Here is a 24,538-nt window from a genome sequence, read left to right as displayed (position 1 = left end):
CAACTTCATAACAAATTGGACTAAAAACTCAAGGTAATTAATGAAAAAAAAAGCATTAAATGAGAGGCCAGTCACACACAGTGGTTACAGTAATTGATAGTGTCTACAGGGGCATATGGAGATTATAAGTGTAATGTAGTTATGAATGCAAAAATACATTAATACCATTGAGCTAGCTATAGTTGTTAAATCGAACTAATCAGACAACTCAAAAAAAGTCTTTAAAAAAATTTCATTCAATAGTGTTAGACCATGACTGCAGGGCATATGTACGAAACAATAAGGAAGTTAAAAAAAAAAACAAATTACAGACCTAGCACATGTGATTCATATTAAACTGGCCTCACCAAAAAACCTAACATTGAAATCTTGTCAAGAAATTTGAAATTTCAAGGTCAATATGACCGCTGGGCATTTGCATTATGTGGATACTGAATTGTGACATGATGCTAATGCACCGTCATTATAATTGATGTATCACAAGTGGTTAATATTCAACTGCCTTAACCAGATTATTTAACATAAAATAATGTGGACACCGACAATGAGAATCACTTAATCTTGCCTTCTGCAACAACCTTCGCAGGGAAGACAGGAAATTAAATGATAAAATGAAATCTAAATATTCAGTCACTTTTTCATTAAAGATATAAAACATTGGAATCTTTTAACATGCATCTAAACATGAAAGACAAAACAAGACAGACTAACTTGGTAATTCACAAAATACAATTTAATCTGATACAAGGTGGAGGCATAAAACTAAATGACAAAGTTCACTATAGATTGTTTTATTTTATTGTTGCCTCACACAAAGCTGTAGGAAATGAAAATATTAACTAATGTACCATTCAACAAGGATACAGATATTGCACATAATTCACACTAAATACAATTCATACCACCAGGTTTTCCCTGATTTTATCTAAACAGTGGGTTATAAAAAGACACTTTTATTTCATTATACCTATCATAGATTACACCATGGTGATATTATTGGCTAAAATATCTCAGACAATTAAGTGCATATATACTGAGTAAACAAAGAATGCAATACTCATAATAAATGTGATAATATAACATCTGATTATTTATTATTATATTATAATAATGTTCATATCACATTTACTGAGCAAGTTTCCTAGACAAAATAAGATCTTAAACACATCAAACACATTCAGTCATCTTCAACACAGAAGAGCAAATATGGTTTTAGATGGCATTTCTAATCCATAATAAATGGACTTGTCAAATAATGGGAAAACGAACAAGTTCTAAGTGGAAGAACAGTTTCAATTTCCAAGTAGAATTATTACTACTTCTTACTTATAAAAGAAGTAAATAAAGTTCACTGTCTTTCAGTACCTGCACACACAATCAAACACACAGATCATAAATCAATGGTTTAACAACTCTCATACATCATGCATTTACATAAAACTGTTAAAGTGTGAGCAACGAACTGTACAAACAACAGTATGATAATGGTCAACAATATCTACAGAGGGTAAACTATTTACAAGAAGGAATATATTCAATAATATTGTTTCTGTTATGAATTGGATAGATGTTACATTAACAAGCAAACGTACTCCAAATTAGTTTTAATTAAATCACAGTCTTAAAATATTTCTGGAAATCACTCCAAAATGGCCATTTACTAACAAATTATAACTTGAATGGAAAGAAAATAAACACTTCACTTTGAATATATACCATACATTACCATTTCTGTAAAGATATTTAAATTGTTAGTGAGACACGATAACAGGACTACATAACACATATTTAACAAATTGTTGCCTTTACCAAAAAAATTATAGAAAAAAAACACTCCATACAAACTGGAACTAAAATTTTGGATAAAAACATCAACAAAATCAATGCCCAACAATTAGAGCAACAACACTATTTTGTGATATACAAATAAAGCTGCCTATGAGAAATGAAAAAAAGTCTAATGATAGTTGAACTTAATACAATCAATGGATGAAATCACTCAATTATTATTTGTAGTTTTTAGTTCATGATATTCTGAAATCCATTAACATGACATAACCTACATAAAATATAGTAATGATACATGAACAGATAAAGCCCTACTTAAATCAAATGAACATAAAAACCCTTCGTTGCTCTTTCTAGCTTAGTGAGAAACAGAAGTTCGACCACTTTTACTGAAAAACAGATAAGAAGAAAAAGAGGCATTCAAATGGTTAATCAAAACCCTGGCATTAAAACTGTTAAAAAAAAATAACAACATACATATTGTAACAACCCTTGGTGAAAACATAGTCAAATGCAACATTCAAAATGCACATGAGTAAATAAGTTAATGAGGTAGACGTAGGGTAAGGGAAATAACTCTCAAAATCAGTGATATGTTTGTATCATATTAAATTTCACCAAAGCCTATCAAGCTTTCATTTGAAACAGAATGAAATCTGTCAAAGTAATTTTGATGCTTAAAAGAGATTACTGTAAAATGCTGAATACAAACATTCAAACGATTTCTAAGAGTTGTGTCCCTTACCTTAGGTCTACCTCCTTAAAGTGATGTTTCATTTACATAAGTTTATCCTAAGAAGTGTAGTTAAATTTCATTTACTAAAACCTGAAATGTTTTTTTTTAATTTGTATAACCCAAACATTCATTTTAATAGTCAAAGTAAGGTTCCTGGAAATTCAAAATATAATACTCTTCATCAGCAAGGCTATGTAGAAAAACACAGGAATTAAGTGCACAGCAAATTTTTTTAACTTAGTCGCATATAAAGAAGGAAATGTTTAAGTTAAAGAAGAACAGAACAACATACAGCATACAACTGATTTGTTTTAACCTTGAAAGTGCCTACATTTATGAGATCAATGGTTTAAAGTGGCGTAACAGATTATAGTACGCAGACATGAATGATGAAGATACTGGTTATGATAAAAATTCATCAATATATTACTACTTTACTACTATTTACACTATTAACAACTGTACAATTTATAAAGTAATAACAAATTAATTTACTATTGTGAATAGTTAAAAACTTCTTCATAAAATCATTCATTTCTTCAACAAATACACTTACAAACTTTTACAAACCATAGTTCTCTTTCAATACATCAGTTCTCCTTTATAATACCTTTGTCAAAAAGAAAATTATACTGCCATATCATTTAATACATACATGTATACATTAGAAATAGTTTAGACTAGACCTACAACTATATAATGTATTTTTTCTTTTGATACACAGATAATTATTAATATTGAAAAAGACTATGCTGGATATTTTTGGGCATATTCATTACTATTTCAAAATTTACTTGTCTTTTTCCTGCCAAAAATGTTGCCATACTGTACAAGAAAAAATATGAAAGGTACATTTAGTACAAAAAAGTGACCTTTTACAACAAGCAAAATAAATGACACTTGATAACAAAATATACCTTGTATAAATTACTCTATTTAACCTTGTACAAGAGTAAACACTATACATTATTTTTATTGTTAAAATGTTGAAATGGAAGTTTAACAATTTCATTAATTACTTATGTCAATCTCAGCCTAAATTTCGGGCAGTTGATGAAAAGAAAACCAAACACTAAATTATAAAAAAATTAGAATTACAACATAAGTTTTACTTTATTTTAAAGTAAAACAAAAAGGTATTGAACATTAAGGGTGTTACAGAATGTATGGATGGATGCATAGAAAGGTGCTGCCAAGAAATGTACATACTCTGGATCTCCTGTCATGTACCATGTCTCTTCTGAAATATCTCAGCGGTATAAATCAGTCCTCTTCATCCCCTGTAATGAAAAAAAACTTGTCATTAAAATACACCCGATCGCCTTGACAGGACTACATATTTTAATAAAATTTTGAAGGTTTTGTTTTTGCCCCAAAAAATGTATGTCTCCCCCTATTTTATAAAAAGAAAATGATAAATCTTTAGAAGTATTACAAACATTTTTACTTCAACAAGTAAAAAAGAAACCACTGTTAATATGGTAAAAAAATAACAAGCATGGCTACAGGTATTATTTAATACTGTGTTACCTATCAAGTTTCATGAGATTCAGTTGAGTAGTTTCGGAAAGGCAATAAAAAGCTGCCTAAGTGTATTTTGAGAAATTTCTAAGTTCAAAGGGACATGCCTCCTACAAAAATTCAGTGAATAAAAAATTGCTGGTAATTAGCTCAATGTCATATCATGTCTTCTCCACAGTTTACCCAAAATGGGTGCATTAGTTTCTGAGGAGTTGTGCTTACAATAATGAGACAGATAGATGCACGGGGAAAAAAAATATGTGTCCCCACGAAAAGGAGGCCAGACAATAACCATCTCGTCTATGAAAAGAGATTAAAGAAAGCCAACATAAAGCAAATAAAGTGAATGATTCACACAGCAAAGACTGTCATTTCATCAGATTCATAAACAAATTTGCCACACCAAATATGACTTATTATTTCATTCATTTCAAAAAGGAAAGAGTGTACCAGATCTTTGGATAGTATACACTAAAAAAACTTGAAAACAAAGTAATAAAAAAAAAAAACAAGAAAGGAATAGTTATGAATTTTGGTAAAATAGCACAGAAACCAGAAACATTTAAATTTATGAAAATGGCTTCCAACTCTTTCAAAGAAAAGTGAAGCCTAGCAATACTGCCAGCTATATAAACTATGTAATTAGGGTATATACATAGAACAGAAAGAATTTCTACATCGTGTTGTGACGTGCAAATGTTTGTTAGTAACAATTATTAAACATTTAACTTTTTTTTAAAACAAAAGCATGCACATTTACTAACATATGGGATTTTTCTCTATTTAAAGATCAACCATGTAATTTTATTGAACTTACAAAATATGTCAATACACTACATATTCAAGAATAGAAAATACAGCTAATTACTTAAAGTGGAGAGAATCAAGCCACCTACATATAACACAGAATGCCTCAAATGGTATAGATATTGCTTGTAAAAGAAGAATAAGTTGAGCAGTTGTATTACACTAACCTAAATATTTACATGGCTGTAGTAATGCAGCCAAACATAAACTTCTGAGAGCAAAAAAATATTTGAGGATTTTGGTTAAGGTTGGCGTAGTATGCAATACATCAACATAGAAAATTTGATACACACAGTGCCTTTCTTTTACAATTCAGTTTAAAGGTACAATGTGTACTCTATATATTTTTAGGTTCTGATGTGTATAAAATAACAACTAGTAAGATCTGTTTAAGAACCTTAAAAATGTCTTCCCTTCCCAAATTCTTTGTACATATTGGTCAACAGCAGCAGAAATTAATTAGTTAAAATGAGAAAATGAATAAAATATTACATTTCCGCGAAACATAAAGAAGTTGCCTCCCGTTTCTTTACCAATCTTTTGAGAAACATATCGTCAATGGAACTGCTTATAAATAATCGAGGCAGCGTAAAGAACCTGGATATCAAATTTCATCGAAATCGTACAACTTTGAATTTTTTTATCAAGATGCTGGCAATTTTGAAAATGGCGGTCAATCCATAGTTCAAATTATCGACTGAGCCACAGATTCTTAATAGGGATGTCTTACAGAATGTAGATATCAATTTACATAAAAATAGGACGAATTTTTGCACTCAGTGGCAGTCATTTTAAAAATGGCGTCTGACACGTAGCTCAAATAGCCAATTGAGCTGCAGATTATTAATCAGGACAACTCAAAAAACGTAGTTATCAATTTTCATCGAAATTGGACAAATTTGAATTTTCGACAGTGTTGGCGGCCATTTTGAAAATGGCAGCTGAGACGTACACGATTATCATAATTGACAGCCTATCAAACTTAAAAGACAGTGACCAATGTAAACTTGATCTGTAACTCATAAGGGTAGACTCACATACCAAAAATCAGCTCAATATCTGCAAGCATTTTGAAAAAAATGCAGAAAATTTACATTTCAGTAAATTCAAGGGCCATAACTCTGACAAAAATCAGTGAACTCACATACCAATAATTAGTTCAATATCTGCAAGCACTTAGAAAAAAAGTGCAGAAAATTTAAATTTTGGTAAATTATCAAAGTTGAACTGCCATAACTAGGACAAAAATCAGCAAAGTGGAACGAAACCTAAACTTGATCTGTAACTCATAAAGGTTGACTCACATATCAAAAATCATCTCGATATCTGCAAGCATTTAAAAACTTAAATTTCGGTTAATTTTTCAAAGTTTAAGGACCATAACTTGGACAAAAATCAGCGGATCTAAACAGAACAAAATTTCATCTGTAACTCGTAAGGGTAGACATAAATACCAAAAATTGGCACAAATCTTCAAACATTCAGAAAAAGTGCTAAAAACTTAAAATTTCAGGGCCTTTTTTGTATGGATTAAAAGGTCAAATGAAAGTTATTATGGTATGAAACACACGGTCTCTTTAATGTGCAAAAAATTTTAAAGTAAAGGCCACAACAAGGTCATCACTATACTTGTAGTGACACTTCCACATGGCAAAGATGCCTACATTAAAAGATAAAAAAAGTTATAATCTAAACAATATTTTGAACATGAACTATTAACAAAATGCTCACTTTAACAATAAATCTCCTATCCTCAAAGGGAAGACATAATGATTATAACAACAAAAATGCAGGGTCTTAACTTATTTGGACAAACAACTTTTAACACATGCAACAAAATGCATCTCACCATATCAATCAGCAAAAATGATCAAATCTGTAAATTGAAAAGATGGCACCCTTGCACAAAGTGTTTAGTTGTATTAAAGTAGATTTCCACTAAATTTATAGTCTAATAATAATAAATTCAATTGACTTTTAACATTTTGTGCAACTAAGACCAAATAACTGCCTTGCATGGAAAGACTTTTATTAACATTACATGTACAACATATATCAACTATGTAAAGATCGATCAACCAACAAGCTATCACTGCCTATTAGAATTGTTCAACAAAAATGAAGAAATATGCATAAAAACTATTTCAGGTTCCTACTTAACCATCACCCAATATATTTTTGAGGTGGGAATACTCAAGAAAAAAAAAAAAACAATTAAAAAAAACCAAAAAAACCCCACATTTCATTTTTATTTTTATATGTGAGCTGACTTAACATTTAATACCTCCCAGAATTACTTAGCATACCTTTGGTTTTATTTGCAGAATCAATTATCTGTAACAAACAGCGACCAAACTCCTCTATCACCATTCTCTCCTGCACAACAGGAGGCATTTTCAGTCGTTCTGACTCCTCTGCTTGGGCCAATAAACATGCACATGTGGCTTCTGCAACTTCACTTGTTATAAATGTGTATGGTAACCTTAAACATAAAAACTGTTATATAGCTATTTGATAAAAGACTAATGTAACAATGTTTTAGGTAAGTTATGTTCAAAACTAATCATTCAAACAAATTTAAAAGTTCCATGCTTTTTTTAAAGGTGATGTGACACAAAAAAATTTTTTTTTCTCAATTTTTGCTTTATTTGATTTATTACACCTAATATATACAATTAAAATACCCCCTTGTAGTCACTTACGTTTTTGAATTGAAGATAAATTGATTTAAAATCGATAATGACGCAAGTCATACAAATTTTAATTAGCCATGTGGTCATGTGACCATGCTACGTCAATGGTTCTCCATTCATTGATCAAGTGGTTAAAATGAGTGGGACCTTTGCATTTTTACATGATTTCTACAATTGGGAGTGAAAATATTGCAAGTGTTGGCTTGCCAGTGAATATATATTTACAGTCATATCAATTTAAACCACATTGAGAAAAAAATGATAAACAATGTCAGAAATATTTAACTATTAAGGGTATGAAGACTAGACTACCCAAAGTGAGATGACACCACTTCTGTTTGACAATTACCTAGAAATATTTTAAAAACTTTTAAAACTTTAAAAAAAAAAAAGTAAATTAAATTCATATTCTAAGATTTAAATTGTCCCAATCTCGATCTCCAATGAAAATATTAATTTCACCCCTTTTCACAGAGAATAATATGAACATGTTTATATTTTCTTGGTTGAAAATTTTATTTGAGTATCCATGAGGGTTTCATGCTGAAGCTTCCTCGTGTTCTAAAATTTTTTTTGGATAAAATTAAGCTACATTAGCTTTCATTTTTGTAAATTTTTGTTACTGTTGAAATATATCTTAACTTTGAATTATTTCTACTAAATTGTACTTTTCCTGTATAATTTCATTTGATATCCACAAATAAAATGCATTAAATACATGAAATACCTGTCTATATATTTATTGTCTTGCAAGACAACAAATCGACCTATATATATTTGTATGCATGTGATTTCTGGTGACCTCAATCCGTGCATGTGCTGTAAGGATTATTTTTTTTAATTACAAATATGATTGCAAAGCAAAAGTGGTTATTCAACGGCAAGGAAGGCCAACGGACACAAGCCGTAAAGGAAAAAAACTTCGAATATAATGCAAGGATCCTTTTGAAATTTACGTATTGTGATGTAATGTGGCTTAAATATTGTCATTATTTATTTGAAAAATAATCAAGAAATAGATGAAATGAAATGAAAACAAGACGTGTGCTTACCTGTGTAGCCATTATTATTATTTTTTTACCAAAGTTAAAGTATTTTTAGGCCAAGTGAATGTCCTGTCAGCAATCTTCAGAAGTAATGGGGAAAAATAATTAGATCAGAGCTATTGATGGTTCTCTGATTTAAAAAAAACCCATTGTTTTCACAATAATAAATAGGTATTAACGACATTTATTGCTTAAATTACATAACCACAAACTAATTTCCTTGAATCAGCAAAATTCAGCAGAATCAAAACTTAATATGTATTGTGTCAAATTCTCCAAGTAAATAATTTTATTTCAAAATCCATAAGACAAAAGAAATTCAATTATATTTCAATTACATCGAAGTCATACATATTGGTCGACACCTGTGTCACAAGTCGTCGAACCATGTAAAGATAAGAGAAGCCATTCATGCTTTCTCTTGGTCATAATTAAGTCTACCGGGCTTGTTCATTGAAATAACCCAGCAGCAAATGAAGAACGATACACAGTATCACTATTTTTGTTGTACCCTCCTGTTCAAGTCCTAAAAATAGTGTGCAAAGTAGTTGTGTATTTGCCACGCGGGTATGTATGCCTAATGAAAATGAAAAGCTGACAGAAAACGAGAACTTTAGTTTTCTTACTTTCTTAACACAATTATCACACTCATGCACAGATCAGTGGACCACTCTGCTTCATGTGTACAAGCTATTTTTGAAGATTTATCCATATTTTGGGCATGTGTATACATTTTCAATGCACTCAAATGGAGATTGAGAACCAACAATGTAGCCCTTCCATATATAGTAATCGAGCATACTTCCGGTTTTCATTTATGCATAATAATAAGGTTGTCGTGAAAACACGAATAAATTTTTCTAACTTTATTTAGCGCTAACCTGATAAGAAAATGTTTTTTACACTCATATCTAAACATACTATAGTTTTTATAAATGTAAACCTTTATAAAACAATATTTTTTGTGTCAATTCACCTTTAACCCTATATGCACACACACACACACACAACGTCTCAGAATGTGACAACTCTATTCACTACACTGCTCCATCGGATCAAATTGAAACAGGGAAGATAACGTACACTTATAGAAGGGTCTGAAAAATTCCCAACGATGTTAGAACTGTCAAATTTGCGACATCTATGGCAACACCGCCTGCACTAAGTCCAGCGCCCTAGACCACTTGGCCAGCTAGGCTATATAAAAATATAGCTTTCGCTGGGCGGGTGATTCCTCCTCGTAGGATTAATCTAGGGCTGTAACTTAGTACACGATGTATGGTAGTACGGGACAGTTCATCTAGGTGTTATTATGTAGGATAGAGGATCAAATTAATGATGCATGTCACAACAAATCAATATTATACAATGTCTCAGAATGTGACGACTCTATTCACTACTCTATTCCCGCGAAGGGAACGACAAAAATTTGCTTTGCAAATTTGACAGTTCTAACATCGTTGGGAATTTTTCTATCCGATATATTCCACCACCTGGGCCACACATCCCAGTTCCTCTGTGGGTAGAGTGCCTAGCCCCCGACTAAGTTTCTGAGCACTATTTAGTAGCCTTTTACAACAAGCTTAGCGCTGCTGCAGGCCTATTCTTTTGACACCCGGACCTGCACAGGGCCACATTGGTAGAAACCACTTTTCTGAAGAATCCCCTAATTAGCATTAAGCAAGTTTCAACATTATGCAGTCTTGCAGTTTTTATATATGTAGGCAAATCAATGACAAAATTAATGGGTAATTTCATAAATGTTTATCTTAGCCCAGCTATTAATAACAACAGGAAATGATGAAACAACATCTAATGTGATTTTTTTAATTTCAAAGATAACATGAAATAAAGACAATATCATTACCTCTCTCCAGTGGCAGTAGATGTAGGAGGTTTAGAAGGAACGCCAGATATTTGTGATGACAGTTTACTCTTAGCAGCTGTTTGTTGTTGTACCCTAACCTCTGCAGCATCAGCAAGATGCATTAATGTCCGCCGTTCTGGACTTTCTTCAAAGTTTTTACATCCAAAACATTTACAAGCACTAGAACACATTATTTTTGCCTACAGGTAAAAATACACAGAAAATCAAACATACTTAACATTATTATATTTTCTTTAGAATTTGCCTTTCACAATTTTTGTTTGTAAGTTTCATACACAAATAATACATCATGTGGTAGTTTTATCAAAACAAGGAGGTGTTTGCATATTTCCATTTAAATGCTTAAAGAGGAATACTTTTTTTTTATTTGAATATCAATAATACAACATGAACTTATATGAAGTTTGCATAAAATGAATATCCACAAAAATGGCGTGTAGTGATCTTGCATACTGAATAAACAACTAATCTATTTTTGTGGAGTTTAAATTCCAATACCAGTAGCAGATTGAAATTATAAAACCTTAGTGAGCGCCCTCACATATCCCACGCATCCCAATGTTGGATACTCAAGTAAATTTGTTCGTAAGAGAAATACATGTAGAAGGACATTGATAAAAAAGGAATAAAAGTGTTTTTTTCAGGCTTTAGACCTTTATCTTTTAACTAAATTCTGTTACTCTGAATGGTAGTTTCAAACTCCAGAGTGTGATTTCTTTGAGTTTCAGTTCATCCAAAGTAAATATCATTGTAGCGGAACAAAACATACACTTGTCCTGTAACTTATCATGGTGAATTTATATACTAAAAATCATGTCAATATCTTCCAGCGTTTAGAAAAAAAGTCCAGGAAACTGTTATTTTTGTGAATTTTGCTAATTTCAAGGCCCATAATTTCTGTAAAAATAATCGGAGTGGAATGAAATGTACACTTGACCTGTAACTTATCATGGTGAACTAATATACCAAAAATTATGTCAATATCTGCAAGCATTTAAAAAAAAGTCCAGAAAACTGAAGATGGACTGATGGATGGGTCAAAAATATTATACCTTTTGCAACTTTATTGCGTGGGGTATAATAAAAAACAGTGAAGAAAGAAATGCTTTCTTTTATGATAGCAAACATTGTATCAAAACAATATTATAGGATTAATGCGCAAGGTTTTCCATACCGGCTTAGTTACTGGTCAGAGGCTAGCCATGCCTCAGTCCAATATGGCTGGCCTCTGACCAATAACTAAGCCAATATGGAAACCTGACACTATTACAACTTTACTGACTAACTAGTCTATAACGTATGGATTTTAACCAGGCCAATATGAAATATTGGATGGATAAAAGCCCTACTGCACGATAAATCCTGTATTGACACAACTTTGTATATTATTGGCAGTTTTTTTTTTTTTATATTTAGGCTAATATTCAAACATAAGTCAATAATTATTTATCAAGCAGTTTTAGCTACAATATGAAGTGCTGACATACATCAATGGTACAAAATAAAATGTCAATCAAAACCAATCCATAAAGAGATTCTCTTACTTCATAACATTCACAGTAGTTTTTCAAACATCCTGACCGTTTACAGTTGCAGCCTTTATTGTGACGCCTGTTACCATCTCCAACCTGACCTTTACCTGTAGTTACACAAAAAATAAATGATAGTCATTGGTAACCTGTAAAACATATAGAACATGTAATTGTACCTATCATATTACTTGTACCAGTCATTACGTTTTGTAAGAAGAAAACATAATAAACATGGACTGAACAACATGATTTGTTGAAACATGTCTTAAGTTTATTGAGGTGTCAAAGGTTATAAATTTAAATTATTATTTACAAACTTGCAAATTTACTGGTGGTTTCTTGGTTTCCAATTTATCATTTTTCAATTTTGGACCTTTACATTACTTTTTATTGAAGAAAGGAAAAACTTTTCCCATTTTTTTATATGTTACTACTGTGGATAACAGGTAACACTTAAACAGGAAAACAGCTCCAGGTCTTTCCAGTTCACCTGTTTTGTTTGCTAATGGTTAAAACTTAGGATGACTTCTAAAATCAAATAATTACAAAAATAAATTCCTTACTCTTTCAGTGAAATGTTGATCCCTACATTTGTTTGTACAGAACAATGAAGATAATGCTAACTTTTTCATTCTTGTACCACAATATTTTTCTGTCTTTTGATAACTTGTGTTTAACAAAAGCTTTATATTTAAAGTATTTTCATTATATATTCCTTCACATGGAATAACTAGTGTACAAACCAATCTTTGGATGGAAAGCCATAGGATTTCTGTCCAAACATGATTTAATAGCAATGGACCTCTCTTCTTCATGTTGTAAGTTATTTGCACAGTTAGTACAATTACAATTATGACAAAATTCTCCATTGGCAAAGCAATCACAATACCTGAAAAGGAAAATCATATCAACCAATAAATGTTAACAAGGCAGAAGTTATATCATGCTCTGGTTTTCCGAACAACTACCTTGTTTAACCACCTCACACTTAGGTAGTACTATATGGTTGGATCAATTCTGTAAATTTGGTCTCATTTTGTTGAAATAAAGCTGTTATGAAGCAGTACACAGAAATTTCAAATGTTTTTTTTTTCATAAAAAAAGTACTGATTCATATTTTTCTAATCCTTGGTGTGTGGAAGTTCAATTTATAAGTTGGTGATTATTGTCATAAAATCCAGCAGCCAAGGTAACATACTGAAAAAAATTATTAATGAGCTTTAGTACTAATCAAGGGTGCCTTTCCAAATCTAACAGCCAAATACTGTGTTTTGTAAAATATCAGGCACTTGACACTAGCACAGGATGAAAGCATGCATGGAGGAGCTAGAAAAAGGGTAAAAAAATAACACCCTTTTTGATTCATTTTCATTCTATTTTTGTTCCTAAAATTTGTGCAAAATAAGGTATTTTGAAAATCAGCCAGCTGATGCTGAGGAGAGAACCTAATACGGCAGGGGACTGAAATGTTCCGGATACCATTCTTCATTAAAATTACACCTGTTTACCATTACATATATTACATCTGTCTATGTATAAATGCTTTACTACATTTAAACAATATATCCACCAAATTTCAACTTTCAATTTTAAGCTTCACAAAATTTGACCGGTCAACTTGGTGCAAGAAACAGTTGGCCTAAAGTAACTGTATAGTGCACTCTTAGAACACTAATACTAAGAGAACAAAATCAATAAAATGATAAGTGGTGGAAATCTTAACGCAGAGAACCCTAAACAGTTAAGACAAGAATTGACACTACATGTCACAGGATGAATGTAGTCAGTCTTCATTCAGACTGTGCCCTTGCACCATTGGCATGGATATTTTATGTAGGGGGCACAGAAAGAGTGGCATGTAAGCCCTATGGGCACACAGTGTTCCCCATGCCAATCTCTGAATTTCCTGATATTTTTTTTGTTTTTTCCTTGTCTGCATGCATTTCCATTATTTAAAGCACCAAAGAAATGAAAGTTAAATCTTTTTCAGGACAAACAACTTAGGTAAACTGCCAGCAGTGCCCCACAGGAACACATTTGTTTCCCCTGACCCTGCAGATGTCACCCAATAAATTACAAATAAGACGACTGAAAACAGATGGCCATGGCCAGCAAACTTACAACTGAAAATCCATGGGCCTGATGGGATCTTAAAGATTCTAAGTGGAGCTGCAACAACAAAATGACTGACAATTTGAATTCCCTGTCACCTCCGTGTCCCTTGGTTACATTCTTTTGATTTTTGCTAGAATCTTGGTTCCCTCTTCAATCGGCAGAATGCCATAATAACTTAACATCTACCAATATTTTTTTTTTATTTATTTCAGGCTTATACCTCTACCCTAAAAAATGAAACTATAAAGTATATATGAACCTGAGGTTAACTTATTTGTTATCTAAAGTTGACCCCTATCATATTGCTATATTTGCCTTTTTTTTCTGAAAATGACCCTGTTTTACTGTCAAGGGCCCCTTTTTGCTGTTTTCTGGCATGAACACTGGTGTTCATATAATTTAAAAACTTGAAATTTGACATTAACCTTTTACCAATCAAAATTGAAAATCTCGTGATATGTTAGCTCAGTATATAAAGATTCTGTTTTTATTTTGAAATTAAAGTTTATTTGGATCCTTAAAACCATTATTGGAACCAACATGTCATTAACTGTCAAAACCTAACATATAAGTACATTAATTAAGCCACCCACTGAAACTGATCAATATATGGTTACTGTGAAAATACTATTATTCATGGGTACCAATTTCCATGGTTTAGGGGGGAGACTTATCAGTTCTTTGATGCTTGAATTCATAGATTTTACAACTCTATCATACAAACGAATTGAAAATTTATTTTTCGTTGGAAACCAATATTTGTAGTTTATGGAACCCCATAAAAACCATGAAAATTGGTACCCCACGAACAATAATACTGTCACAGTATTCAACATAAATGGTTAAGACAATAATTAAAAAAAAACAAAAAAAACACCATTCCCTACCTTCCCTTTATTGTATACAATGTTATGATGAATATTAAGAACTATCAAATAATGCTGAAGTTATTGAATACAAAGCAAGTGTCTATAGACATTGACCTAAATGAGATTCATTAATCATACCAACCCACAGATCACAAGATCAGTTAAAATGTCTGATACTCTGTCAATGTACTTACAATTTCAAACACTGTGACTTTGTACAATTACATGGTTTCCTTGGTCTAGCACCAGTTGGTTCAATCACAGCTCTACAATCAAAGAATATTTAATGCAGCAAGTTTGATACTCTTTTTCAAAAGTGACCCCTCCATCTGATTTGGGAAAAAAATTATCAAATTGGAAGCAAAAAAAAAGCTGTGGCAAACTGAATTTTGGAAATAATGCACGATTCTCGGATAGTTTAGCTTGGAGAAACAGCCAGTATTCAGAGATAAAGTACTCAAATCACTGTAAAGCATCATCATGCAACTTAAAAAAAAAACCTTTGACACAAAAGCTACATTAGACTTGAGAGAAAAAAGTTCTTATACATGTATGATACTTTACCTTAATGTGATCACACATTTCTCAATTTCTCAATTTTTACTTATTATGGTCACTGAATAGAGACAACTTAATTTTTAAAAAATTATTATTACTTTGAAAACAGATCAACATTCTATAAAAAAAAATAAAATCCCCACAAAATTAAAGACATACTGCCTTCAATATAATAACCAGTTTATCACTTCTTTGACACTTACACATCTGAATTATTTTTATTAGCAGTAGCTGTGGTAGCACTTAGAGCTGGATTATTACTAGCTATAGGTATAAAGTCTTGTCTATTCTGTACAGGTACAGTCTGGGACGTGATTGTAGCAGGTCGAACAGCCACAGTAGTCTGTTGCTGCTGCTGAGGTAACTACAAAAATGAATTGCTACATTATCTTCATTATTTTGCATCATTTTACATCATATTAAACTACACACATCTTTATCCATCAATCCTTGTAAATTGTATTGTAAATGCTGTGTCAACAAGTCATAACATGGAAGTCTAAACAATAAATGAATTCCACAATAATATTACTATGCTAATTTTATGATATGTTAAATTTGCAAAACCATGAATAAAAGGCCGATCTGTAACCTCTACTTATTCTACTATCTTATTAAGCATTGGACCTATTAATAATAAGAATACAAAACTCCATTACATTGATGTTTTGAAGTCACCTTATATACTCGCCTATAAGTCGGATTTTTGGGACTAAATTTTCAACTGCTGGAAAGGGTTCCGACTTGTAAATGAGATCTCGACTATGAACTAAAATTTTCAGCCTGAAAAAGCTCGATAATTGACAAGAGTGTGACACCAACATTGAACAGCCAGACCTGCGCCCTTTACCCCAATGTTAAAATGTAAACGTCAGTTTTAGGAAGACTGTCTTCATCATCTAACTTTTACAGCTAAAATATGATGCAGTAAAAGAATATTTACTATTTAGTCTTTATTTTGACCCAATACTGATTTTATTTGTATTTCCCACTCATCCATTTTGTGTTTTGATTTTTACCTATGTACACTCATATAGCCCAAAACCCAAAGGAGTAATAGAAACATGACCCAATAACGTGCCATAATTCGTGACAAAAGTAATAAATATTTTAATGATAATGACAATTCTTTGGATGAATTTTTCTTTAAGATAAAATCTCTTAACTTACTGCAATATCTATAAATAAGTAGTTAGAGTATCATAAACTTTCTGTTTTATTTTTTGTTGTTCACTATATTTATTATTTCAAGTTCGGTTATTGGTTGTACCAAAATTAGAATGAAAGAGAAAATGGTCATATTAAAACAATCCACATGGCTTGTCAAGAATTTTAATTACTTGCTACTAAAACAACAACTCTGGCTTGGAATTATTTATTTCAATATTTAATGAAGTTATCAAAACAAACAGGTAAATGTATACTCATTGTAATTAGGGGTATGGAATGTTAGTGATGCAGTGTCAGAAATCAGTCCGACTTATAAGCGGGTCAAGGCTAGGTTCCAGAAATTTTGGGCTGAAGAGGGGGAGTCCGAATTATAGGTGGATTGACTTATACTCGAGTATATACGGTAGATTCTTGCATTACATTGCCTTAAAAAGTTATTCCTCATTCATTCTATCTATCTAAAACCATGTAACTTAAAATATTTATTCTTATACCTGGGAAATAATTGTAGGAACTAAGGCGAATCCTGGTTGACCAGAACTTGTATTCCCCGATGAAAGAATAGTAGCTCCTGCAGGAAGGGTAGCAAGTGTGGCTTGGCCACTTGGCCTTATTTGGGCCAGTGTTGATGGCACTGCTCGTAACTGTATTTGATTGGAACCAGCGGGTAATAATATTCTCTGTACAGTCTGGTTATTACTTGTTGCTAGTCTCTGAAATAAAAAAAAATTTAAGTAAGATGACAGTGATGATGAAGTACCTACATTACATTAAAAATTGTTCTTTTCATTCAACAAACTAATCCAGCCTCTCACGAACTCCATCACATGAAAAAATTTGGGCATTAAACGAGACGTGACACAAAAAATATCATTTTATATGACAGACGAAAATGCATATTTTCAGAGAGTATTACATAATACCTTCCCATTTTGTGTGGTGGAGTATGACAACTAGCATTTTTTTTCTTCTTCCAATGAATTCTTCCCACAGCAAAAGCCTGTTCTAGTAAAAAAAATTTATGAAACTGAGTAGAAGTAGTCCTCTTTTTTAAGGTATTCATCAGTACACAAATGTATCTAGCAAAAATCTTACTGTTTGATTGGCCTGTACAGGTAACGTGATTTTCATTTGTTGTCCACCAGCCTGTTGTACTGCTACTGGTTGTGTACCACTAGATGTTAGTATCTGTTTACCAGGAACAAGGGAAGCCATTGTAACTGTTGATTTACCTGTAGAATGTTATGTATATGTATAAAGCTACTAACTTAAAAATACATCATTGCAGTATTCTGGTTGCAAGTTCTAAGTATTTTTGTTACATGTATAAATATGACTAAATTGCTGTTAATTTGAGCCTTACCTGCCAAAACATAGACGATCTCGAACGGGCTGTCATGGCCATATATTGGACTCGAGGATAAGTATTGTTATGTGAGTCATCCTTATAAATCATAAGGAAATTACCATAATTACTGTTTCATTATATTCAAATAATTAAACAAACTCATATTGTTTCTAAATGCAGAAACAGATGCATATACTGTACCATTTTTCATTTCATTTCTCTTGCAAGTAATCTTATGATTTTAAGAATATTTACCAATTCATAGTAAAATTAATCAAAATTGACTGCTTCAAAAACTTAATTGTAGATTTTGTAATCAGATATTTTTAGTAATCTGGCAGACCTCCACTTCATTTCAAAGTAATACTTGCTTCGATTATCTTTCACAAAATTATTTGAGTCCAGGTGTTATTAATTAATAGTTAAAGATGTCAAATACTAAATGCAAGTCTTGTCAGAGCAATTTCATTCAAGCAAAATCAACATTGGGTAAATCTTGAGAATGGCCTTATCCTTCAGAAACTTTAGAGGTATATTAAAGACTGGATGACAGAAGTGTTTAAAGTGTCAAATAACTAGTTCATACATACTTGTATTTTGCCCTTGTGAAGGTGCAACAAGTCTGACATACTGCACTTTGCTGCCTTGTATTTGCTGCATACTAGATAATGGTATTGCCATTCCTCTTACTGCTCCTGGTGTTTGTTGTCTTGTAGCTGGCTGTATCTGTATCTGCCCTTGTTTCTGTTGGACCTATTTAAGAAGTAGTAAAAAGATAATCTTGCCTAAAACTATAAGGCAATAATATATTTTAGAGCTAAGACCTACTGTAAGTATTGATCTACAAACACTGTCATCATAGTATTATATAACTGACATACATGTATGTAAATACATACTGTAAATTCAGAATTTATTGCAATATTGCAAAAAATGCCACTGACTTCTGATCACAATATGTCAAAATCGCATCAAGGAATTTTTAACATTATTGATCCTGGATATTTATCAAAATTGTGGACATTAAAATCACATTTTGAACTTAGATTACAAAATCACAATTATTAATTCACGTACTGATTTCTGAATTTACAGTATTTACCATTGTATTTCATTAAGAACAATTCAAGTTCACAACTTTATCTTGTTCACTTCTATGTAAATTGCAGAGCAATATTTTTTTTGGAAGCCATGGTATGAGTTTACTTTGCTACATGTATGGTAGTGTTATTGAAAAACGAACCATAATTTGGTCACTTTTTAATGTATCTTTGGCCAAATTTATTGTATACTAGTAATATTAAAATGTACACTACACTCAACGACATTTGTTTCTCCAACACTCAAGTCCAACCTGAGTGAAACTCGGTGTTACACCGACATATTGAGTATTTACCACCCAGATAATCTGGGCCAGATTCCCCCTAGCCAACACCGACCATTTGTAGACTGTACTAGTTGTAAAATTTAATGAGGCATGATGAGGAATTCAATGTACATGTAAGATACAATTAATATTCTGCTTCTGTTTCTCAGGTCATTTGGAGCACTCCAGTTAAGATGAAAATTTAGTCATGTCATTAAAAATTTGACATTATCTAATTTTTTTCATTTTGTACATGTTTATCATTTGTTGAGGTGTTATTTTTTATTTACAGCTACGGCCAATGAGTGGGAGATATAACAAATACTACTTTGTATTTTTACCAATAATGCAATCTTTTGATATTTCAATTTTGCACTTTTAAATTGGTAATTACTATTAATAATTATAAATAAAATGCTTTGAAAGTATTGATTGTTGTAATTTGATTCCAGTGACAGACTTGTAAAAACAGTCTGGTGACTCTTTTAGTTTCTGATAGTTTGAATAATTGAACAACTTTTCCAGAAATAAAAGATACTAATTACAAGTCACAAAATATCTATATAATGTGTACACAAGAACTATTAAGCCCTTAATCAGGACCATGAACATTGTCAGTAATAATTATAAGTTACAATACATCAGTGCTTGTCTTTAGCCACAAGCCCGAAGCCCGGGGCTAGTGAAATGATGTGTACATGTCTTGTTTCGGGCTAGTTGAATCATATGCAGTCCTCTCTTATTCGAGCTAGTCATTGCCCAAATGAGGAGTAGACAGTGACCACAGTCAGACGTTTTCGGCCGCTAAAATGCTTCAAGTTAACTTAGAGATATTTCTTGCTTAATGTACATTTCAAATACAACCTACATACATCTTAATTTTAATGATAGGTTTTGTTAACGATTTCGAACTTTCATTTATGCCGACCAATGTTTACTCCCATATAAAAATAATCCCTTTATGAACCTTGCACATATATATAGTAGTCTATTTTCAGAAATTTAAATGAACGCACTGTTTACAATGTCTCCATTGTGTGTCTGGTCATCAAATGGAATACATTATAACTCAGTACAGGACAGTTATGTAGTATGTATCAACGACAAATGTCTTTTTTTTTTTTTTTACAATTTGTCAATCATTAATACCATGTGCTAATCGTCTCAACCACGGTTTTATTGTGCCAACGGCTTGGATTAAAGCTTGACAAATCAACTATTGACCTGTGTTATTCATATTAATTTCGGCGATTGGATTAAGAATTTCCACGAGTCCCATGGACTCCCCTGTTGTGATTTTTAGGGGTCCCCAATGAATTTTGGACGTGAGTGACCTAAGAGCTCGGGTACTAACATGACTAACGTCCATGTTGTCGGTGGAGATTAATGACATTAACTTTATCGTGCTGGGTGAATTTCACACCCAGGTCAGTAATTCTCCATACACAATTTACAATCAGAATATACGATATCCAAGATGGGTGAGTGTAACAATCACATTTTGCAGTGAAAAAAGTCTGTTTGACACCGACTAACACGGATTTTAAACTCCGACTCGAGTATTAGACACAAAAGCTGCTAAGTGTAGTGTATCTCACATCGGATGTCATTCTTGGATTAAAAATTAGCATCTACACAAAACAATGACAAAGTATTATATTCGACCAGTGTAAAAATACCGAAATACTAACCACAGTGCCTTGTTTAAAGACTTTGGAAGGTGACAGTGTTATCATAGTAGGACCTGAAGATACTGGTACAGCTGTATAGCTGTCTGTTAAAGTTTTACCCAACACAGAAGCTGGAGCTATCCGCTGGGGAGATTTACCCACTGTTACTGGTATCATCGTTATTTTGGTAGGAGTCTTTGCTGGTGATATGGGAATTTTTGTCATTCCTGGCTTTGGTGAACTAACTGGTAAAGCAATGAACTGTTTCTGGGGTGACATGATACCCTGTTGAGAAAGGGTTATTGTTTTTGTTGGTGTTTGAGCACCTTGTGGAATAACACTCACACCTGGTGCCATTGAGCTTAATGTTAATGTCTGGCCTGGCTGTAATGACTGCAATGATCCTTTATTTAACTGTAATGGCACAGCTTGTGGTTGATTTGAGTTTGGATTTTTTGTAATTATCACTTTTGTCACCATAGGACTAGGAGCTGACGAAGCACTTAATTGTCTTTTAACAGCCTGAGAAGACGAAGCATTTAAACTACTAGCACTATAAACTTGAATATTATCCAATGAATTAACAACTGTTCCATCATTGTTCAACGTCAAAACATTTCCTTCGTGCCCAGCTGATGCTGTAGAATTAATGACATGAATTTGAGTATGGTTATTTGAATCAGATGAGCCAACTAAAACCTGATTAGGTTCCACAATATTCTCTAATGATGATTCTGTAGTCACTAAGTTTGCAAGTGTTCCTTCCAGACTGTCCAATGGATTTAACACATGACCTTTCAACTGACTGTAGTCTACTGATAACGGATCTCCAGGGTAGCTACTATTACTATTGGTATTCAACTCTAAACTTTGTAAAGACTGTGATGATCCATCATCTTCATGTATATTCACGACACCTATGCCTGAAAAAAATCAAACACTATTCTTATTCATACCTATACAATGAGCAGTAAACTCAAATGTTATAAATATAATAAAAGACTATCTGTAAGAAGCAAGCTACGGAATGTACAAAATCATGTCTCTAAATTTAATAAAACAAATCTACATTAACAAATAAAGGGCCATAAACTTCCTGAAAACTTTCAGTCTGTCAGTTTTGACAAATAAAAGTTTCTACGGGACTGACATCTAGAGAAAAAGGATTTTCAAAATGTCTGGTACTAATATTTTAAAGTGATGTAGTATAGACATATAAATGTACTGTAGGGGACTGAATACCAATGTTTGATACAGCAAAACCTTAAAATCCAACTATCAAAATAAATGATTTGTCAGCATGCTTCAGGAAGCCTGAAAACAACCAATAAACACATACTGATACAAGATACACATGTAACTGGCATTTTCACTGCAGAGCTGTTGTTTCTTGTGTGAATAGAGTGGATACATACAATTTCGAACTATTTCCCAGCAGCGAACAAAAGAATAATGTGACATGGCAAATTTCTTAGAAAAGAACAAATGCCTGCTCAATTTGACAGCCCTGCAGTGATTGTGAAATGGGTCTATACTCCTAAAACTGCTTTTTTGTCATGTGCTTTGAAGCTTACTAAGCCAATGAAAAAGATTATAAACACGCAAATAAATGTTTGCAATATATAAAATCTTGATCAAACTCACTTTAATCAATTAATTAAGTTAATTCAAATAATTTCGAATTTCCCCATGTCAACAAGTCAAAATTACCGCCATTTGCACGACATGAATGCAGGGAAATTTAAAATGACGAAACAAAATTCAACTTCCTAATTCTCCAAAATACGAGTAAATGATGTCAACTGCAGTTATTATCATGCACTTTGAAGTGCAATCGAGCTATCGAGTGACTGGTAAGTACATACATAAGAACCTGTGCACGATCGGAACTGAAGACGTGGAAAAATCGAAATCAAATAGTAGGGTATCGAATCTAAAACCATGTTTAAGCAGTAAATGATCCACTGAGACATATAATTTATACTTGGAATTATCATACAAACAACATATTTTACGATTTTGTTGGTTCAATTTAATAAGGACAGAATGTTATGATATGAAGTACCCGTTCTCTGGGCAGGCATTCTGTATTTGTTCAAAATCACGCGCCCACCATTACCATCCCATGGTGCAAAGCGCTGTTGATTTCCGCGAAGGCCATAAATGTAAAGCCACCATTTATTTTGTTTCGCAAATTATCCCTATGTAAATATATAAAACATATATTCTGTAAATCGATCAAATTTTACCAAAAGTTATTGTATGCTCCAAAATATTCTATATTAATTTTATCTGCACTTATTATTAGTGCTATGTACATTTGAAAATTTTGCAAAATTTAACGGCTGTAGTTACACAAAAATGTAAATTGTACAATTCCTTTCGACCTGTACATTTAAAAATAAAAATACGATATGTCCTGCTCCATTAGCGGCGACACCTGTCACATTGCACTTGGTAGTTAAATCCGGTAGTAAGAACGGGGCTATCTACAGTAATATAGCTTCCAATACGCACAAATAAGGTGTATTTTTGCTTTACTTGGTAAAGTTACAGAAAATAAAAGTAATCAGAGACTGTTTTGGAAATATTCCCTAAATTCAAGTTGCTCAATTTTAAAGGAACATCGGTTTCTGTACGAAGAACGGATGGTGCCAGTGAATTATAAATCCTTTATCCATATCCATGTGACTCAGTGCAATTGATTAAAAGGAGTTAGTAACAAATGATATTTTTAAAAAGTGTGCTTTTAATGAATAAATTCTAAATGTGGGGCTGTTTCTCAAAGTGAAAAAAAAACAACAACAACAAACAAAAACAACACCAAACAAAACATAAGACAAAAACAAAAATGAAGAACGAATAGTCCTGTATATAAAGATACACAGTGAAAAACAGCGTTCATACCAACGAAAAAAATTAAACCGAAAGTTAATCTTTTAAAATTTAATGACGGTTTAAATTTCGTATAGAAGACAAAAAATAATGGCAACGCTCAGTATACAAATTGGTGTACTGTTTACTTCGGTTTTCACTGACAAGGTGATTCTATATGATGTAACTTTACTGCATGCGATAAAACAAGTTTTAAAGGCAGCAGCAAGCACGTGATTAAAGAAATCAATATTAACCGAGGCCGACCACTACAACTGACTGAGTTTTTTTTAAACTACCATGGCTTCTCTTTCGGGTCTCGCACGGACGTCCAATTTGGTGGGCTTTAAATCAATATATTTATTTCCACATCATTAACAAAAATAAAAAATAAAAATATAATTTTAATATGACGTGCTTCAAAGCTCTTTAAACTACGGCCATATTAAAAAAGTGATAAACACAAGCCACGCAGCCTGTGGTGAAACAAAGATAAAATAGAGTTTCCGTGAATAATTTCTTAAATAAATACAAATTAGAAAAAAAAAGTATTTATA

The 24,538-nt window shown here is 32.2% G+C and overlaps 1 protein-coding gene across 4 annotated transcripts; it reads right to left on the bottom strand.

The window, feature by feature from the left end:
- Window positions 1-775: 775 nt before the first annotated feature.
- Window positions 776-23,274, bottom strand: LOC148619187 (protein lin-54 homolog). 4 transcript variants are annotated; one of them, XR_015921551.1, is made up of 14 exons: window positions 23,173-23,274; window positions 21,129-22,030; window positions 18,662-18,824; window positions 17,819-17,955; window positions 17,218-17,436; window positions 15,757-15,917; window positions 15,190-15,261; window positions 12,755-12,900; window positions 12,024-12,118; window positions 10,459-10,658; window positions 7,159-7,334; window positions 6,702-6,728; window positions 3,734-3,804; window positions 776-3,134 (listed from the first exon to the last, which is right to left on the bottom strand). XR_015921551.1 is itself a non-coding variant. In XM_088578819.1 (13 exons), the coding sequence occupies exons 1-12, from the start codon at window positions 23,189-23,191 to the stop codon at window positions 6,706-6,708; spliced, it is 2,313 nt and encodes a 770-aa protein (XP_088434945.1). In that variant the 5' UTR covers window positions 23,192-23,206; the 3' UTR covers window positions 776-3,804; window positions 6,702-6,705. The 4 variants fall into 4 exon arrangements, 2 of the variants coding, with proteins under 2 accessions (XP_088434945.1, XP_088434944.1); XR_015921552.1 differs by lacking the exon at window positions 6,702-6,728; XM_088578819.1 differs by having other exon boundaries at window positions 776-3,804; window positions 23,173-23,206.
- Between the last annotated feature and the right edge of the window lie 1,264 nt (window positions 23,275-24,538).

Source organism: Perna viridis, chromosome 4, assembly GCF_037379345.1.
Source record: "Perna viridis isolate PV_CMFRI_1.1 ecotype Kerala chromosome 4, ASM3737934v1, whole genome shotgun sequence".
Taxonomy (NCBI): Eukaryota; Metazoa; Mollusca; class Bivalvia; order Mytilida; family Mytilidae; genus Perna; species Perna viridis.
The sequence above is the reverse complement of the archived record's forward strand: the minus strand, read 5'-3'. Positions and strand labels throughout refer to the sequence as shown.

Excerpts from the sequence above, each read along its gene's own strand:
- LOC148619187 (XM_088578819.1), bottom strand. Across the intron at positions 12,901-15,189 it reads AAGTCACAGTGTTTGAAATT|GTATTGTGATTGCTTTGCCA; the intron begins GTAAGTACATTG and ends TTTCCTTTTCAG. Across the intron at positions 12,119-12,754 it reads GGCTTTCCATCCAAAGATTG|GTAAAGGTCAGGTTGGAGAT; the intron begins GTTTGTACACTA and ends GTGTAACTACAG.